General features: G+C 35.6%; 2 protein-coding genes across 5 annotated transcripts; one reads left to right on the forward strand and one right to left on the reverse strand.

The window, feature by feature from the left end:
* Positions 1–1,480: 1,480 nt before the first annotated feature.
* LOC306881623 (glomulin-like) lies at positions 1,481–10,052 on the forward strand. 3 transcript variants are annotated; one of them, XM_079435790.1, is made up of 19 exons: positions 1,481–1,562; positions 1,953–2,028; positions 2,108–2,233; positions 2,311–2,424; positions 2,529–2,637; positions 3,365–3,614; positions 3,728–3,827; positions 4,487–4,668; positions 4,767–4,820; positions 4,901–4,931; positions 5,050–5,139; positions 5,223–5,264; positions 5,359–5,432; positions 6,182–6,266; positions 6,347–6,456; positions 6,543–6,606; positions 7,510–7,645; positions 8,832–8,908; positions 8,991–10,052. In XM_079435790.1, the coding sequence occupies exons 2-19, from the start codon at positions 1,990–1,992 to the stop codon at positions 9,084–9,086; spliced, it is 1,779 nt and encodes a 592-aa protein (XP_079291916.1). In that variant the 5' UTR covers positions 1,481–1,562; positions 1,953–1,989; the 3' UTR covers positions 9,087–10,052. The 3 variants fall into 3 exon arrangements, with proteins under 3 accessions (XP_079291916.1, XP_079291918.1, XP_079291917.1); XM_079435791.1 differs by having other exon boundaries at positions 1,513–1,778; XM_079435792.1 differs by lacking the exon at positions 2,311–2,424 and having other exon boundaries at positions 1,484–1,562.
* On the reverse strand, positions 9,829–17,866 carry LOC306881624 (cell division cycle 7-related protein kinase-like). Of its 2 annotated transcripts, XM_079435793.1 has the most exons (12): positions 17,595–17,866; positions 17,284–17,397; positions 16,698–16,784; positions 16,435–16,570; positions 16,215–16,308; positions 15,973–16,115; positions 15,135–15,372; positions 14,889–14,984; positions 14,602–14,807; positions 11,858–11,940; positions 11,115–11,264; positions 9,829–10,994 (listed from the first exon to the last, which is right to left on the reverse strand). In XM_079435793.1, exons 2-12 carry the CDS (start codon positions 17,357–17,359, stop codon positions 10,660–10,662), a joined length of 1,644 nt encoding a protein of 547 aa, XP_079291919.1. In that variant the 5' UTR covers positions 17,360–17,397; positions 17,595–17,866; the 3' UTR covers positions 9,829–10,659. The 2 variants fall into 2 exon arrangements, with proteins under 2 accessions (XP_079291919.1, XP_079291920.1); XM_079435794.1 differs by lacking the exon at positions 16,698–16,784 and having other exon boundaries at positions 9,870–10,994; positions 17,595–17,832.
* Between the last annotated feature and the right edge of the window lie 409 nt (positions 17,867–18,275).

An 18,275-nucleotide genomic window follows, 5' to 3' on the forward strand; every position in this document is an offset into this window, starting at 1 on the left:
ATTTGCATTATTATACAGGGTTTCAACTGCTGCACAAAAAAACTCACCAAACCCAAAAACCTTTAAAGAAGAAAATAAAAAATGATGCTCCAGTGTCAAAAGCTTTGCGAAAATCTAAAAATAAAACTATTTTCATCAATCAAGTATGAATAATCTAATGTATCTAAAACCAACCTTACATTATTCGAAATGTGACTGTTTTTAATAAAACCTGAGTTTCATATATAATATATTCTAATACATAATTATTGTAGCAAATATACAGGCAATTAATTTATAATCATTATTCAAAAGACTAATTGGCCGCCAATTATCAATTATAGTCAAATCTTTCTTAGGTTTAGGAATAAGGGTAATTAACCCCTGAGTCATGGTAGATGGGAGGCTGGACTTAGATAAACTTTCACAAAAAACTGAATGAAGAAAAGGGGCTAGTTGCTCAGCAAATAACTTATAAAATTCTGAGGTTACACCATCAGTTCCGGGAGATTTATTATTTTTTAAGTTATGAATTGAATTGGTTATTTCTTCTAAACTAATAGGTTGGTCACACACAGCCTTATCTAAATTATAATTTTTTTATTCACTCCCACTGAATTTAAGAAATCATTTGAGGCTTTAGCATCACATTGTGACGCATACAGATTACAGCAGAAGGTGGAGCAATACTCTGAAATCTCTTTAGGGTCCTTTAATATTTTATCATTAATTTTTAATTGATGAATAATATTTAACATAGCGTGATTCTTTTATAATCTAAAGAAGTATTCTGTTCACCTTCCTCCAGCCATCTTTTCCTAGACCTTATAAAGGCTCCTTCAGCCTTTTTTTTATAGATGCTGTCTAGTTTGCTTTGTAATTATATGCCATATTTGTTTTATCTATATCTGAAAAGTTATTAGACCCTTTGTTTAGGAGTGAGGTAATTCCAAATATAATTTTATCTTCCTGTTCTTTATTAACTTTAGCAAGATGACTGCCAACATGCCTTAAATATTTAGAAGCCTCAAATATCTGCATATTGAGAAAAACTGCTTTGTGGTCAGTAAGAGGGGTTGGAAATACCTTAACAAAAATACAGTTTAGTAATGTAAGTCAACATTCCTAGATGTAAGCCAAACATCTATTCTTGATTGCCTGGAGAAATCAGTATTACACCAAGTATATGTTTTTTATTTGGATATTTTTGCCTCCAGATGTCTATTAAGTCATATTTCTCCATAAAGGTTTTTAATAGCAAGTTACATGAAGTGTTCTTTGTTCTAGCATATTATCTGGAGCAATGTTAAAGTCTCCTCCAATACAAATGATACCAGATGGATATTTGTTTAGCCATAAGGCAATTTTGTTTTCAATCACCTCAAAAAGAGCCCTGTTTTCATTTGAAGAGTTGTAACCACACACGTTAATCAAAAAAATGAAAATGCCCGCAAGCATGCTTGCTGTTTTCTCAAAACAAAACTCCTTCCGCTGACGTCACAGCACTACGGCAAGCAGCCAGCGACACGCTTCATTCCGCTGCAGTTTCTAAACATGCGGAGCTGCATATTGAACGTATAGCTGTAAGTGAGCGCGCTTTTGCAATTTCTATCTTAAGTAGACGTATATATCATTAACAAAATAAATCAGCAAGTATGCCTATACAAAGCAACGCGAAAGCGTAATCTTATTGTAGAGCTTATTTTGAATACGCCAGTCGTTTTAGAGATTTTAGCTATCTTGCTAATGACTGCAGTAACCAGTTTTACATCAATACAGATTCTGTGAGGAAGACTGAGGTGTAGTTATGAATCTTTTTTATTATGTGGATATTTTCTCTAATATGTGTGTCTGCTGTGTTTGTTAATGAGAGCTGGACAGTGAGCTGCTCTTTATAAAGATGTCATGATTGATCTTGTCTTCGCACCTTATTACTCTGTTATCAATTATAATATCATAATTTCTTTATACAGAAAGCCTTGCTCGCAGGAGACATTTCTGGCCATCAAGATGGCTCTAGAACAGCTCTGTGATGTGGTCCAGAGATGTGTAAGTGTAGATATGTCCTACTGTACATGTGCAATGTGTCAGCTACACAAAGTCACCTGTGTATTAATTTTTTCTTTAGCAAGCAATCAAGGATGAAGGCTTCTCACCAGAAGACTATGATTTATTCTTCACTGCAGGAAGAACCTGTATAGAGCAAGGCAACAGTGCTCAGGTTCTCAGCATCCTAGTTGATGAGAAGAACAAGGTGAGTTGAACAGTGAGCTTTGTGATTCAAGTATGAAGAGGCCAAATTCAGGAAGCTTTATCCTTGTTTTACTCAAGAACATAGTGAGATGCATGGGCTGGAATCTGCTGGGGCCTCTAGTACAGATCCTCTTGAAGAAGGAAGACAGAAACCTTCCCCACTGCCATGCCATCCTGTCACATCTGGTGGAGGTTATTTGTGATTTGTTTTTTTAAACTGTGATGAGATATTTGGTTATGACCAGCCTGCAGTTTCTATGCTGCTTTCATTTATTCAGTGATGTTTTGTGAAACAGGTTTGCAGTCCTAAAGAGCTGCTGGTGGGTTTATTGGAGCAGGTGGAAGAGGCTGATACTGGCTCCATCGCTGAGACCGTTACTCTTCTCCTCAAGCCTTTACAAACAGGTTTCTCATCTCTTTGTCACTGAATCATAAACACTGAAATTAAATGCATTGCTTTTTTTAAACAAATGTTTTGTGGTGATGTTTCGAGTGTCGGTGTTTTAAGGGGAATGAAGTTAGATAAGTCCTTTATTTGGAAAAGGCTTTTTGGTGTACTGCTGAAAGCCTAAACATTTCCGCTACTAAAACCATCTCTGAGAAGTTTAGAGATTTAATTTTGATAACTAGTATTCTTCATATTAGAGATTTAGATTGGATCTTTTAAAATTTTTAATCTACACTACTGCTAAAAATTGTGAGGTTGTATTTTGTTTATATAATTTTGAAAGAAGTCTCTTATGCTCAAAAAGGATGCATTTATTTTGATTAAGTAAAAAAGAACATTTGTAGAGTTTAAACAATAGAGTTAGTAGTTAAATATTGTGAAATATTATCACAATTTAAAATAACTTTTCTATTTTAATATGTTTGAAAATGTAATTTAGTCCCATGATAAAAAAAAAAACCTTACTGACCCCAAACATTAGAAGTAGTGTAGATAAACTCACTAGATTTCTCTAACTGACTATTCAATTGTTTGTCCATCCTGTCCATCCATACTAACTCTTTCATGTTACTCTTTTTATGTATTTTTTAAATGTTGATGTTTGAATGTTTATTGAAAGGATTCTAAACTAAATGACTCCCCCCCCCCCCCCCCCCCCCCCCCAATGTCTCCTGACCTTCTCAGTGCTGCTGAAGTTGGGTATGAAGAAGGCCTCATCTGTGGGCATGGCTCTCTCCACACTTCTTAGCCAGGTGGCCACATTGCCAGTGCCTGTCACTAAAGAGCAGGAGGAGGAGGATGTTTTTGGTCTGTGTGACTGCTGCACTGCTCTTCTACAATTTGTCAAGCCCTTTGTTGAGGAGATCAAGGAGGTTGTCAAGGATAACAACAAAATATCCAAGGACAATGAGCTCAGAGTGGAACTACTCAAGTTGTAGGTGCCCAATTTGTTGTTTAGAATTATGTATATAGATTTTTTTTTATTATGCAGTATAGCATACAATTATAGTACTGGCCATTTATTTCTTAATCATATTTTTTATCCAGCTGTATGAAGAGTTTAAGTAAGCCTCTACTGGAGGTGCAGTTGAAAGATCCAGACACACTTCTGAAATCCCCTCTGAGAGACTTTGCTACAGAGATACTGGTATAAAATTGCATGAATATTCTTAACTATTACATTCCTTTATAGCATTATATATTGCACTTAGACTACTGCTAAAAAGTTTGGGATCAGTAAGATTATATAAAGATTTATTCAGCAAGGATACATTAAATTGTTCAAAAAAAGAGAGACTTTATATATATATATATATATATATATATATATATATATATATATATATATACAGTTCACTTTCAAATGCATCAAAGTATCTTGAAAGAATGTTAAGCAGCGCAACTGTTTTCAACATTGATAATAATAAGAAACATATTTTGCGCAGTAAATTAGCGTACTGATTGATTTCTGAAGGATCATGTGACACTGAAGACTAGAGTCTTCAGCTTTGCAATCACAGGAATAAACTGCATTTAAAAATGTAAAATAGAAAAAGTTATTTTAAATTGTCATAATATTTCACAATATAATTGTATTTCTAATACAAGTAATAAATTCTTCGTTCTGAAAGACTTCTTTTGAAAACATTTAAAAATCATACCGAAACCAAACTTTTGAACAATAGTGTAGTTGCACTTATAAAATTGCATCAAGTAACAAAATGAAATTTAGAGGCATCTACCAATGTATTTCAATATTACTGCCTTGATGTGCATTTTCCTAATTTATATGCATTATGTATACAGATCATTTTGTCGAGTATTGGGGAGTCACTCCCTGATTTGTTAAGTCGTAATGTACTGAAAAGAAGGGAGATCCCAGGTTTTCTTGAAGAGGAGGTAAGATATCCAAAGGAGTCACTGGCCTGCTTGTCCCACCTGCTTTTTGTGGATCATATAGCTGTGGACATCTTTCCAGCTGTTCTCAGGTGAAGAGTGAAGCTGTTGACCATGTTGATTTACATTTGTGTTAAGAATGAACACAGAGTAAATGTTTTTTCTAACATTTTTTACATGTTTTTTTCAGTCCGATTTTTGTTCTGCAATGCAACATGGAATATATTGAGCTGCTGTTAAGCAGGTAATTTTGGATTTATGACAATAAATCTGAATATTTAAATGAGAGTCTCTCTGACAAACAAATTTTATCTGCATTCATAGAACTGAAGAATCCCGTCTGCAGAAAGGACTGGTATGAGTGTTCTTTACAACAACAAACCATACCACGTTATATTTATGTTTTATACAGAGATTGATAGCAATAATTTATTACATGTGATTGTAATATTCTTTTAATTCTTCGGTCATAGGAATTATATGAAAAAAGTCTTATCAGAGTGGAAGATAACCATCTACCTGTAGATCTTTTGGAGCTGAAGACATTTTTCAGTGTTCCACAGGTAAAAATGTTATAACTAATGATATTTTAACAATAGTTTTGTGCATCTTTTAGGTGTTCTAAGACGTTTTGTTTTCTCTTTAGAATTTGGTTAAACTTATGACGCTGTGTCCAGACCAGACTTTGGTAAGTGAGACCTTTTGTGTGGAGGTAACTTGTAATATAATGTGGTTTGTGGCTTGTTATCATTGCTGATTTGTCTTTGCCTACATCACCACAGAGAACTAAAGGCCTGAAAGTGTTTCAGCTGAGTATTGACAAATTCAACACAGAGGCCAAATACAAGTTTTTCAAGTAAGCTTTTATTATAACATTTAAACATGAAAACTTCTCATTATTTGGTCAGACACAAAACATTGTTAATAAAAACAGACACGAAAAAAAAAAAATCACTGCGCTCCATTTCAGTTTTGGGTGCGTAGATGATAAAAACATACATAAACTGCCCATGATATTTTAAAAGGGCAATTGTAACTTTATTTTTCATAATTTTCAATTTATGCTTCACAATGTGAATTTATATCTTGCAGAGTAGGACAGCTAATTAATAAAATGGAATATAATTGCTATTTAAAATAATGAACTGCACTCTGTGAACAGAAAACACTTGTCAGCTACTTTACAGTAGTGAATAATGCAATTTTGAAATGAAGCATAAAAAATATAGTGACACAGATTGAGCTACTTTGGGGAAATTGCCCAACCCAAGTTACCGTAAATAGGAGAATGTTTATATTAAGTGATTCAAACAGTTGCATAAAGTTTATTGTGGCCTGCCATATCAAGTGCTTTGAAAGATGCATTTAATGCATTTGATTTGTTTTCCCCTCGCACTGTAACTTTACAGGTGTATGTTTGTCTGTAAAAGTCTATAAAGTCTCACGTTTATGTCCATTTTGTATAAAGGCTCATCCTGGCCCATCCATTTTTGTAAATAATGGATTAAAAGGGATCCTAACGGTAGTTTTTAACGACAAATAAGAGTTGTATGTAAATCTGGCCATTAGTAAAAGATTCAGTAAATTATATTCTTCCATTTTCAGGGGCATGTTGAAAACAAGTCACCATGCAGGGGTGGAGGGTTATATAATCAAGAACATCAAGAATCAGATTGACTTTTCACTCAAGGTAAGATGCATCATGATATCATGTCAGTTCATCAATATTAACCTTCATAAAATTGATCGTTTTGATATTGCATTTTTTAGCCATGTAATGGTAATGATTGGTTCCTGGGTAAACATCTGCTGCCACTGCTGCGGCTAGTGCTGTGCCTTCCACATGGATCCGAAACAGACCTGCTGCAGAACTTAGACAGGTGAGACCCTTTAAATAAACCTGAGTCTTTCTGCAACTGCGGCTGGTTCAATTTGACTTGACAAAACTGCTGTCAATATCAAACAGGATCATGGAATCACTGAACCTCCTGAGGTACATGCTCATCCGAGATAAAGAATGGGAGAATGAGGTAAGCTCATTCCATCCTCTAATAACCATGGAGTACATCAGTAATTCAACTAAAGTCCTGGGAGCCACTAGGGGGCATTAGAACACTTTCAATCTATTTTAAAGTCATTTAAAATAAGAAAAAACAAGCCTTAAAAAGATAAAACGACTACAAATATTAATATTAATAAGAAAAAAATATGAATCCAAGATCATATTTATGGTACTATTATTGGGTCAAAATTGCTGACCAGTTTTATTTTAGTATAGAGATACTGTTATCATTTTAATTAATATTTTGAATTACTTTTTATTTTTATATTTTGTTTTCATTTTAAATATAAATAGTTTTGTTGTGTGTTTTTGTCATTGTAATTATTTATTTTTATATGTCTATATAGTGTAGTTTTTAATCATTTTATTTCAGTTTTGGTTTTAGGTAAACAAGTTAACAAAATGAAAATGAGAAATAAAATGCAGAAATAAAACAAGTTGAAGTTTTGCTTGTTTTACATTTTACTTCTTTGAACGTTTATTTAAAGTAACAATTTTTTAAAATTTGTTCTAGTTTACCCTGTTGCTGAGAAATTGCTATTTGTGAGAATAGAAGTAATCACAAACAAATAGAAAAGTCACTTAAATTAAATGGTGTAATTGATTAAAAAGTGGAATAAGAGATTGAATAAGTGGAATTATTTATAATAATAATAGTATTATTATTACTATTATTTTAATATACTGCCACAACTAGTTTCTGTAAATACAAAAGTTTAAGATCTGTCATTATGGCAGTAATACCAGAGGGGCCTTTGAATATTGTATTTGTCAATGGGGGGCCTTGTAGTCAAAAAGGTAGAAAACCACTGCTATACATGGCATAACAAATTTGCACATCATATGTTTTTATGTTTTCTTATCTGTTTAGACGGGAATCTGGACAGAGCTTTATAAGATTGAGGACAACTATCTGAAGCCATTGAGGACTGGTCTGAACATGTCCAAAGTCCATTATGAGGCAGAACTGAAGAGCGCTAAAGAAAATAAGAAGATCAGTTCAAAAGGTGCAATACACTCTTGTTCGTAACATTGAGCTCTCTGAAAGTAACCATATTTAACATATTTATGCTGTGTGAATGTAGTCTGTTTCACATAAATGTTCTGTAATATGTATGCTGATGACACTCAGATATATTTACCACTTAAAGTTGGGAACGAGCACTCACTACAGCCCCTGTTACTCTGTCTGGAAGAGGTTAAAATTTGGTTGTCTAAAAATTTTCTTCAGCTTAATGACAAAAAATCGGAGATAATTTTTTTTGGTCCACCAAAATTAAGAGATGATCTCTAGTAATATTGCTCCTTTAGAAATAACTGTAAAAAACAGTGTAAGAAACCTGGGTGTTATAATCGACTCAACTCTCAGTTTTGATAATCAGATAAAGTCAGTAGTAAAAAGTAGTTTTTACCAACTTAGAATGATCTCCAGGTTAAAACCCATTCTTAGTTTTAAAGACTTAGAAACCGTTATTCATGCATTTATTACTTCGAGATTGGACTATTGTAATTCTCTTTATGCTGGGATCTGTCAGCGACATCTATCTCGTCTGCAAATTGTGCAGAACGCTGCAGCCAGGCTCCTGACAGGCATGAAAAAAAGGGATCATATTACTCCAGTACTATCCTCTCTTCACTGGCTACCAGTTCAGTACAGGATCGATTTTAAGATTTTATTGATGGTTTTTAAAGCACTTCATAATATGTCCCCAAGTTATATCACCAATCTTTTAGAGTACCATACATCGGCTAGGACACTGAGATCAGCAAATAAACTGTTACTGGCAGTTCCTCGCTCCAAAAAAAAATCTAAAGGTGATAGAGCATTTATGGTCGTGGCTCCCAAATTGTGGAATAGTCTTCCACTTCATATTCGGCAGGCTCCATCCTTAGAAGTTTTTAAGTCTCAGTTGAAAACTCATCTTTTTACATTAGCTTTCGGAGAGGAAAGACTTTCGTAGAGACATTTTGTAGAGGAACTACTTTTTCTTTTTTCTCTTTTCTCTGTGGGTTGGTTTTTTTTTAAGTGGTTTATTTTTTAAATTATGATTGACTTTTTTTGTATGTTTTCTTTTAAATTGTGAAGCACTTTGGGCAATAAAATTGCGTTAAAATGTGCTATATAAATAAATAAAAGTTGAAAGTTGAAGTTGAAGTTGTAATCAGGCTGTTGACCCTTTCTTTGTTCAACAGACTCTAAAGCATCAGTCTGCACAGTAACTGTTGACAATGAGAAGCTGCCCAACATGACACCAGAAATGCAGATTCAGGTATATTGTTTTGTGTATTAATCCACATTAGTTCTGTTATACAGTGGACACAGTTAACAGTGTTTGCATGCCACTTCTGCAGGTTCTGCAGTCAGCCGTCTTCACATTTGGCCTGATAGAGAGTGTCTTGGCAAGAATTGAGGAGATAATCGAAACTAAAGAAAGACCCCTGTTGTGATGTGAGAGACTGTATGACCCCTTCAACATATTTCCTTTCGGTTAACAGTCACTCGTCTTGAAGCAAATTCTATTAAAGACCCTAAAAACCAATCACAGGGATAGATGATGCCACCAGGTCTAGGGTGGGGAACAAAGCATGGACTTTTAATTGGCTTTATTTAGCGGTATTTTCTCTCTGTCCACTCTGGCTCCAGTTGAGCATCACTATACAGTCGCATATTAGTGTTGTATATAGACAGTGAGAAAACACAAAACTCAAATTTGTAACCTTTTTTGTGGCTAGATTTTGAAGGTTTGACCACTGAACTATGATTGTGCAAATTTGTTTGTACGCCAAGATATTAATGTAGAAAAGTCGTTAGGTCACCTATAAACGTATATGACAGCACAGTATGTTGTTGGATTATTATTTTCAAGCTTGAAATGTTCAGCTTTGTGTCAGTCACAAAAAACAAACACTGTAAACTATGCAAAAGTATTGCACATATTAAGATTGAAGCGGAAAATTGCCTAGAGCTTTAAGATGTTTGTACCTGCATTTTTGCATCTTTCTTGTCTGTGAAATCACTGCTCTTTTGTGAGTGTAGTATTTAGTAATGTTGTTCTCTTCTGATTTTGCTTAGAGTAAATACCATTGTTTTCCAGATGCTGTTTTTCTTTTCTCATACAGGGTCTCATTCACTAACCATGTGTAATGCACATTTTTTAAGTGTAAAATCAGTGTGTGAGAGATCATGATTCATCAAAAGCTTTAGTTTATTTAATTTTTTTATTTATTTTTAATGCAAAATGTATTCTATATGTACAAAATAATTAGTAACAACCAAAACCATGTATATATCACATTTGGGTGGCCTTATAGATACAATTTGGACATATTTCTCCTATATTGCTACAATTTGGACATATTGGCACACATTCAGTAATAATGTGAAAATTTAAATACAACTATGGAATATTCAGGACATCTGCTCCAAAGATGTAGGAGCGAATCGGTTTCTCATTCTTTTCTCCAAAACTGCCCACAGTGGTTTGATAGTATTTAAGTAATATTTTCTGGCCACGGCAGACATGGAAGTTCATCTTTGTGATCCTAATGTCTAGTTTTTATGATTGCCCTTTTTTTTTTTTTTTTTTTAGTTAAGAGAATTTGCAGCTCTTTCATGGATGTTGGCTTTGTAAAGTTCTCTGCCACAGCTTGTACTATAGTACCACTGCTGAACACAACTTATACTACATTGATTTACAAACTACAGACAACATTTTTCCCACTGTAGCCGTCACAAATGATATTAACTCCTATAATATATAAACAAAACAGTCTGGTGGTTTTCAAAAGGGTTCATAAATATAGTTTTATCTAAAAATGTGTCCGAACCTTACATTCAAGAAATACTCTCTAAGAGGAACTTTAAACAATAAGTGTGAACTTTATTCTAAAAAGTGAATCTTAAGAAACCCCAAAAATAAGACTAATAAATAAAACATCACTGTACAGCATGTAGTTAGAAAATAGATACATAAATGTAACTGTTTACAGAATAATACAAAATTAGAAGCAGGCACAAAAATTAACCAGTCATATCTTTGAAAAGTGCATGCCGCAGTGCCATAGAAGCAGTTATCCTTGATGCCGGGTTTAAATCTAACAGTTTATCAAGGAGGTCATACACATCATCAGGCACTTTATCCCACCCCATCTCCTGCAGCTCTGCACTGCTTTTGAGAGAGCTCTTATGCTTCTTAACAGGACTCCCTGCATCCTGTTTTCCTTCTGCTGGGTTATGTGAGGCTTGAAACTCTGCAGGAAGTAAGCCGTCATCCCATGATCGCAAACCTCTTAGAGTCTCACAGAGGATCTTCAGCTCCAACCGAGGAAGCTCACGACTGCACACTATAGATTTACCTGCAGTCAGACATACAAAATAATATTCAATCAACTTAAGGTACAAGAATTAAGATGAGAATCGATGTACAACATGATCCAGAGACATCTGTACTCTTGAGCCTGTAGACAATGACTTACCGAACGTCTTAGCAGCCTCTATTGTCTCTCTAGATCCTCGAATGGTCATGATCTGAGTAAGAGCGATCAGATCATCACTGGCTTTGAAGAATGGATACCTCCCACTCAGCAGTGACAGCAATATGACACCTGCTGACCACATGTCAATAGCTGCAGAGAGATGTTGCTTCATTAGTCAGAATTTATTATTGTTATCTATGAAAAGAATATATATCCTTTGAAACATAAGCTAAACCGAATTGAACTGATTATGAAATGTACATCACACTTGAAAGTGTAGCCACATTTACTGTTGCTTGGTGAAATTTTAGGAAAAACTGGTCATTTCAAAAGTAAACCTCACAAATGAGAATTTTGTGTTCCCCATGCAGATTTTACTTTTGTTCAAGTTGGTCATGTGAATTTGCTGCTTTGACCAACAGAAAGTTACTTGGTTTGAAAAGTTACTTCTGCAAGCACGACGCTTAATGCATTGCTACACTATTGATAATGAACCATGCATCTTTTTAACCCATGAAATCGAAATCAAAGTTGACATCTTCTTGATATCTCTGTATTACAACCATGAAACATTACGTTGTCCAATCCTCAAATAATGACATTAGCACAGAATATCAAACACATTTCTTGATTTGTGTCCAATTTTGACTTGTGTTTGAGTTGAGTTTTGACTTGATTTGTTTCAGTTCTGATTCACTTGATTACATTTATGTTGATTCAGTAATCACTTTTGGTAGCTTTACCTGTTCCCTGGTTAGGGCACTTAGTCAGGACCTCAGGAGCCCTAAAGCCTGGGGTACCAGCCCTCGGAGCCACCTGCTGTTTCCTGGGAAAAACAAAACGTTCTTCACTCACTGCACTGTTAAATTAATGCTGTAAAGCCTGACATATGAAATAATATTCAAAATCTAAAAAATAATGTTTGCATTTTTTTATTGTTGGAGCAAAACATAATGCAATGCAATACAATACAATGATGAATGAGAGATGTACAAATAAGTGTACCTCAAAAGCCTGATGTATCATATTTGACATATTTTTCCATGATTTTTAAAAAAATGAGGATAATCCAAAATGTATAGATAATCAAGTAAATTTAAAATTGCTTCAGTCCAATAAGTGTGCATCTTGAAATACTACATTTTAAATGAAATGTAGTTATTCTAACATTTACTTAATAATTTGTAATAATTAATAATTTGTTACATTTATATAGCGCTTTTCTGGGTACTCAAAGCGCTTTACATAGAAGGGGGGGAATCTCCTCAACCACCACCAATGTGCAGCATCCACCTGGATGATGCGACGGCAGCCAGATATTGCGCCAGAACGCCCACCACACACCAGCTTACTAGTGGAGAGGAGACCAATCAGTGTATGGGGATGATTAGGAGGCCATTAGGAGGTCAGAGGCCAATGGGGAAATTTGGCCAGGATGCCGGGGTTACACCCCTACTCTTTTTCGAAGGACATCCTGGGATTTTTAATGACTACAGAGAGTCAGGACCTCAGTTTAACGTCTCATCCGAAGGAAGGTTGAAGGTGCCATAGAATGCATTGATACAATATTTTAAATTGTTCTCTGATATCTACATAGAAGGTATGTGGCTTAGGTAAGGGCAAAAATTATCCAGAAATGGTTTTACATGTCCATTTACAACCCTAGGATTTGTCCCTAGAATGAAATGGTCTGTTATTACCTTATTTGGAAGGGTCATGATTAATAAGGTTGAGCTCTACTCTGATTGGCTATTTCACAGTGCGGCTCATTTCAGTAGCTCACACAGCTGGAAGGAAACACGGGGAGGGAAATATATATTTCAATACTTTCTCACGCAGTTATATCATTCGGTAATTATACTGTAAATAAAATTGTAAATCATTCGCCATCATCCTCAATCATCTCTCTTTACTCTGTTTATGTGGAAGAGAAATCTTATGTCCTGTAATGTAACAAGCTACCGCTAGCAAGAAGCTAACCATGTCCCTTTAGTGGCAAGTGTTATTTTATTAGAATGCGTTATTTGGTTTTCCGTGGCTTCCTGAATACGGACACCAACCCATCCCTGCACTTCACATACCCTGCACAGCCTGGAACATAATATTTATTTCAATGATCTGCCATTTTCGCTGTTGTCCATGCTTGTTTCGGCTGTGCAGGTTCAGCTGGCCTAGAATATGGGCGGGTATTTGCAAATGTTGGGGGCGTAACTATTAAGGCCCCTATACACTTCAAACGGAATCGAAGAACGAACTGATGATGTCATTTCGAACAAAATCAGGCTGAAACAAAGTTCGTTTTGGCAGTTTGATACAGCTCACCAAAGCAAACTTTCTGGGGAGTTCTTTTTGGCTTCTAAACACCTTTGAGCTACCATTGGTCCGTGGCAATTATGCAATTAGTGGGTGTGTTCTGGAGCTCCACCTTCTTTGATGCGCGACCAGTTTTAGCTACTTTCAATTGAAAGCAGTTGGCAACACTGGTTTCTCATTCAACAAAGGTCAGGCAGGAGAACAACATCTCCAAGTCAGTAGCAACATAAATACACTGTGTCGAATAGCTGAGCTGCCACAAATATATCCGCACCTGTACGATTGCTCGTAGAGAGACTTTAAAGATTCAGAGAAAGCATTTAATTCCTAGAAAGAAATTGAATGAAGTGAAAGAGTAAAGATATAAGGTAGTACCAAATACATGCGTTTCAAATAAATGTTACACCATACTGCTGCTGCTGTTCTTTCAATAAGCGAAAAGAACATACAATAAAAACCTGTTTTATCAAATTATGACAACACATTAAATATGAAAATGTGTAATCATTTATCCAGTTTAATAAAAGACCTAGATATAGCATCGTTGTTGTGTTTAGGGCATTCGCACGAGCATCGTGACACGTTTACATTATTCTACACCCCACCTCCAGCAGCGCCGGGGTGTCAGAATGTTTGAAAACAGTATATCGCCGTTCAGTTCTTTTTGCCCCCAAACGAAGAACGAAAACGAACTTCGTTTGAAGTATATCAGGGCCTTTAGTGATCCCGGCTGTAACGTCACAGTCGGTATGATGTTCTGATTCGCCTTTTTTTCAGTGGTCTTTTGCATTCACAAGATTTACATAAGGAGGAGGAAACAATGGTGTTTGAGGCTCGCGGTATGTCATTTCCATGTACAGAACTGTTTATTTTTATTCAACTATGCCAAGGTAAATACGGTTTTCCATTCTATGGCACCTTTAAAAAGCACAAATCAGTAAAGATTGCACAGCTAAAAGACCTAAAAGTGCGCCTAAATTATGTAAAATTGTACCCAGCTAAAAGTGTACCACGTACTGAAGGTTTTTACAATTATACTAAAAGGACTTTTACTTGCTAAAAAAAATTCCTGCATAGTTTTGATCATTTCTAGGCCTAAGAATTTGCATATCAATTAAGATTAAATACGCCTTATAAAAATCTGTAACTATACGACTTGATTAAAAGCATGTACCTGGACATGCAGATGTTGCAGACGCGGTCAGTCATGTAGCAGTTGCAGGTGAGACTTGGGCTGACAGCAGGGGGTCTGGGTTTTTGACTCTCAATTGGGGCTTTCTGTCTCTGATTCAGTGGTGTTCTCACTGGTACTGAACAGTGTTTTGAAGAAACAGTCTTGCGTGGAATTAATTCCTCACGTTTTGGTTTTGAAAGCAGTCCCTGAAACACAATTTGACAGGTGAAGAGCTTATAGTTATTCATAAGGTGTCAGATGCAACCAGTGCAAAAATAGATGCTAACCTCAACTTTGTCAGTGCCAGGTTTATGAGAGTTTGTGCCATTTACGTTTTTCTCCCCAAATACAGACCGTGGTGCATTATCAAGTTCCAACAGTTCCTTTGAGAGGAAGGACATAAGTTTTGACATAAGTTTCCCAAAATAAAAAAATAAGTATGTAAACTTGGAAGTACAGTATTCCCCTAATTTGACTCAACCATCATCATATTAAAAACTTAATTTATTTAACAAAGAAACCAGTGCAGACACCTTGCTGTGTTTAATGCGTGAAGCTGGGCATGGTCTTTTAGCAGGTGCTTTAGTGCTGGACTGGAGATCAGTGTTTCTGGTGTTGGGTGGTAAAGGCACAAGTTTCTGCTTCCCAAGTGATTCCTCCACCATCTTAGATGACCTGCCACCTTTATGAGCTTTTGATTTCACCACCTTCAGCAGTTCTATCTGTGTATCAGGAGTGCCCTGTGCTAGGCCAAAATCCAATAGAGCATACCTGAGGAAAGTGAGAGATGGGAATCAGCATGCCTCAGTTTACTTGGATCTATTCCTGTGGTTATCAACCTTTTTGATTCTAAGGCCCCCCCTTGGTCCAAGACAATATTCAAATACCCTCCTATTCTCCTAAACTGATCATGTAACATTGTTATTGTACCATTTCGATTACAACCCCTCCACCCAAAAATGTCAAAATTCAAAACTAAATAGATTGTGTCTAAAAGTCTATAAATCAAAAACTTTGGCCCTTCAATAAGACATAGTAAACTTATTCCATATGGATCGATGAATCCAAGTCGGCAACAGAAATTTCAGGTTTCAATAAAAATCATCTGTGTTTTGTAGACGAACAAATGTTTAATGGGTTTGAAACAGCATAAGGGTGAGAAAAAAAATATTCTATTAGGAAAGCAAAATATTCAGCACTAAACTGGTTATGTAAATATTAAAAGTAATTTCCCCCACTTTTACGTTACGATTACCTGTGCTATCCTCTCACACTCATTTAGCAGGTTAATCAATTGTTGCCATTATCATAAATAAGCAAGAAACTGTGGTGATTACATGTGTTTCAGGAAGAGACTACACTGGAACATACTCCCTCTTTTGTCGATTGAACAGGAAATTAGTTGGTTTGATGTCTCGGTGGATGATGCCAAACTTGTGAATGTGTCTCAAGGCTTTGAGCAGGTGGAAGATGTAATGCCTCACATCCTCAAAACTCAAGGAGCCAACAATATCCTACAAGGAATTAAGACTTTTGGGTAAAATCTTGGGTACTGGTAAGCAATTCATTGTGTATCATTATTTAGGGTAAAACCACATACTGCGGACACTTACCACAAAGGTTTGATGCTCCATGTATGGCATGACAATGACCACGTGATGCTCTTTCCTGAAGCAGTATGTGACTCCCATCACATTTTCTTTCCCTCTGTGGAGGGAAATATAATAGATAAATCCTCTACTGTAACTCTGAAACCCAAGACTGTTCCTCACAAGGTATCTATGCCAGAAATATGAAAAAATGTCAAAATATGAAAATATTTTCATCACTCACCCAGCAACAGTCAGGCACTGGAGTTCAGCGGCTATACGCACAGGGTGACTGGTAGGGATCAGGTGTTTCAATGCAAACATCCTTCTCGACCCGTCAGTCATCTGTGCCTCTGCCAAATACACTGAGCTGAAAGTACCTATAATGACAATAAAGGTTCATGAGGGTTTGCTAATCAGCAGATAGAAAACAAAAAGCGTGATTTCAGTGCATTTAAATATATCCCATCATACAGTATTTAAGCAGCAAGAAATATAATGGCAAACCTTCTCCAATTTTATCTATGATACGAAAAATTTGAGACAGCTGCGGCAGAACTTCATACAGGTATGCAATGTCTGTCTCAATATCCCCTAAACAAAAGAGAATCAGGTATGTTTAATTATTTTGAAAAATAGTCATTCACTAAACAAGCATTCCCTTGAGAAAACGAAGTATAACTATACTAAATGCAATGTTTGCAGACAACTGCATGTTAAAGGGATAGTTCATCCAAAAATGAAAACTGTGTCATCAGTTATTCACCCTCAAGTAGTTCCAAACCTGTAAGAATTTCTTTGTTCTGCCAAACACAAAGGAAGATATTTTGAATAAAGTTTGTAACCAGGCTGTTTTGGGGCATCCTTGACTTCCATAGTAGGAAAAGAAAAAAATACTATGGAAGTCAATGGTGCCCCAGAACTTCTTTGATTCCCACATTCTTCAGAATATCTTCCTTTGTGTTCAGCAGAACAAAGACATTCATACAGGTTTGGAACTACTTGAGGGTGAGTAAATGACAGAATGTTCATTTTTGGGTGAACTATCCCTTTAATTCCAATTAAATGAGAATGTATTAGATAAAGCACTCACTGGAAATTCTGTGTTGACTCCTGCCCTTTTCAACACTTTGTTGAGTGCTCCTCTGGACAGTCTGAGCTGCTTCCATTTCATCTCACAAAAAACCAACAGCTATAATGTGGGAAACTGTTGGATGACATTAAATAGTATTATTACTCATTTACAGCTTAACTGGGATATTACTAGTTTCACTGTAACGTTACCCAAACAAGGCCAACAAACAAACAAACACGCACGCGCAATAATAATAATAGTAGTAAAAAAAAATTAATATACCTTTTAAGGTCGTAAGTTACTGCGGTAATGAACATTTTATAGCTTACCTGTTTTTGTTTAGTTTTTTTGCTTTCACCGAGTTTATGAGAAACACTGTCCCAGCAGACAAACGGTTACCGCGTAGAGTTCACAAGTTACCTTACGGGCTTATTTCGATTTTAAACACTAAATGCGTCACCCTGTCAAACACGTTAATTTCTAAAAGAAACAGCGAATATTTTCATATACACAAACTTCGGACTTGCTTGTGAGATGCCTCTCTTCCCGACGACTTCCAAATCCCGCGCTAAAACACGACGCAGATCACGTGACCAGTGCTACGCCATTTGATCCAAGAATGCAGTTTCACCAACTCAGACAGTGCGCAGTTTACCTTTAATAAAGTTAATTTATCATATACAACTATAGCTGATATGAATTCAACGATGGTTGACATTTAATATGGCATTTAATACGTTTTTTCTCCAATAAAAGTAAAATTATAAATCGAATGCCCAAATACAGTTCTCAAAATAACAGTTCAAACGATGAAGACAATATAAAATGCAGTTTAATTTCCCCATTTGATGAAACATTAACGTGTTTTTTTTTTTTTTTGTATTTTATCATTTCAAACAACTTAATTACAATTTATTATCGAGCAATTAAAAAAAGCGTTTCACTTATTGCTAAAATGTTGAAAGATAGATATTACACATTTTGTATTATTTAGTGTATTAGTAGTTTGA

This window comes from Barbus barbus (genome assembly GCF_936440315.1).
Source record: "Barbus barbus genome assembly, chromosome: 15".
NCBI lineage: Eukaryota > Metazoa > Chordata > Actinopteri > Cypriniformes > Cyprinidae > Barbus > Barbus barbus.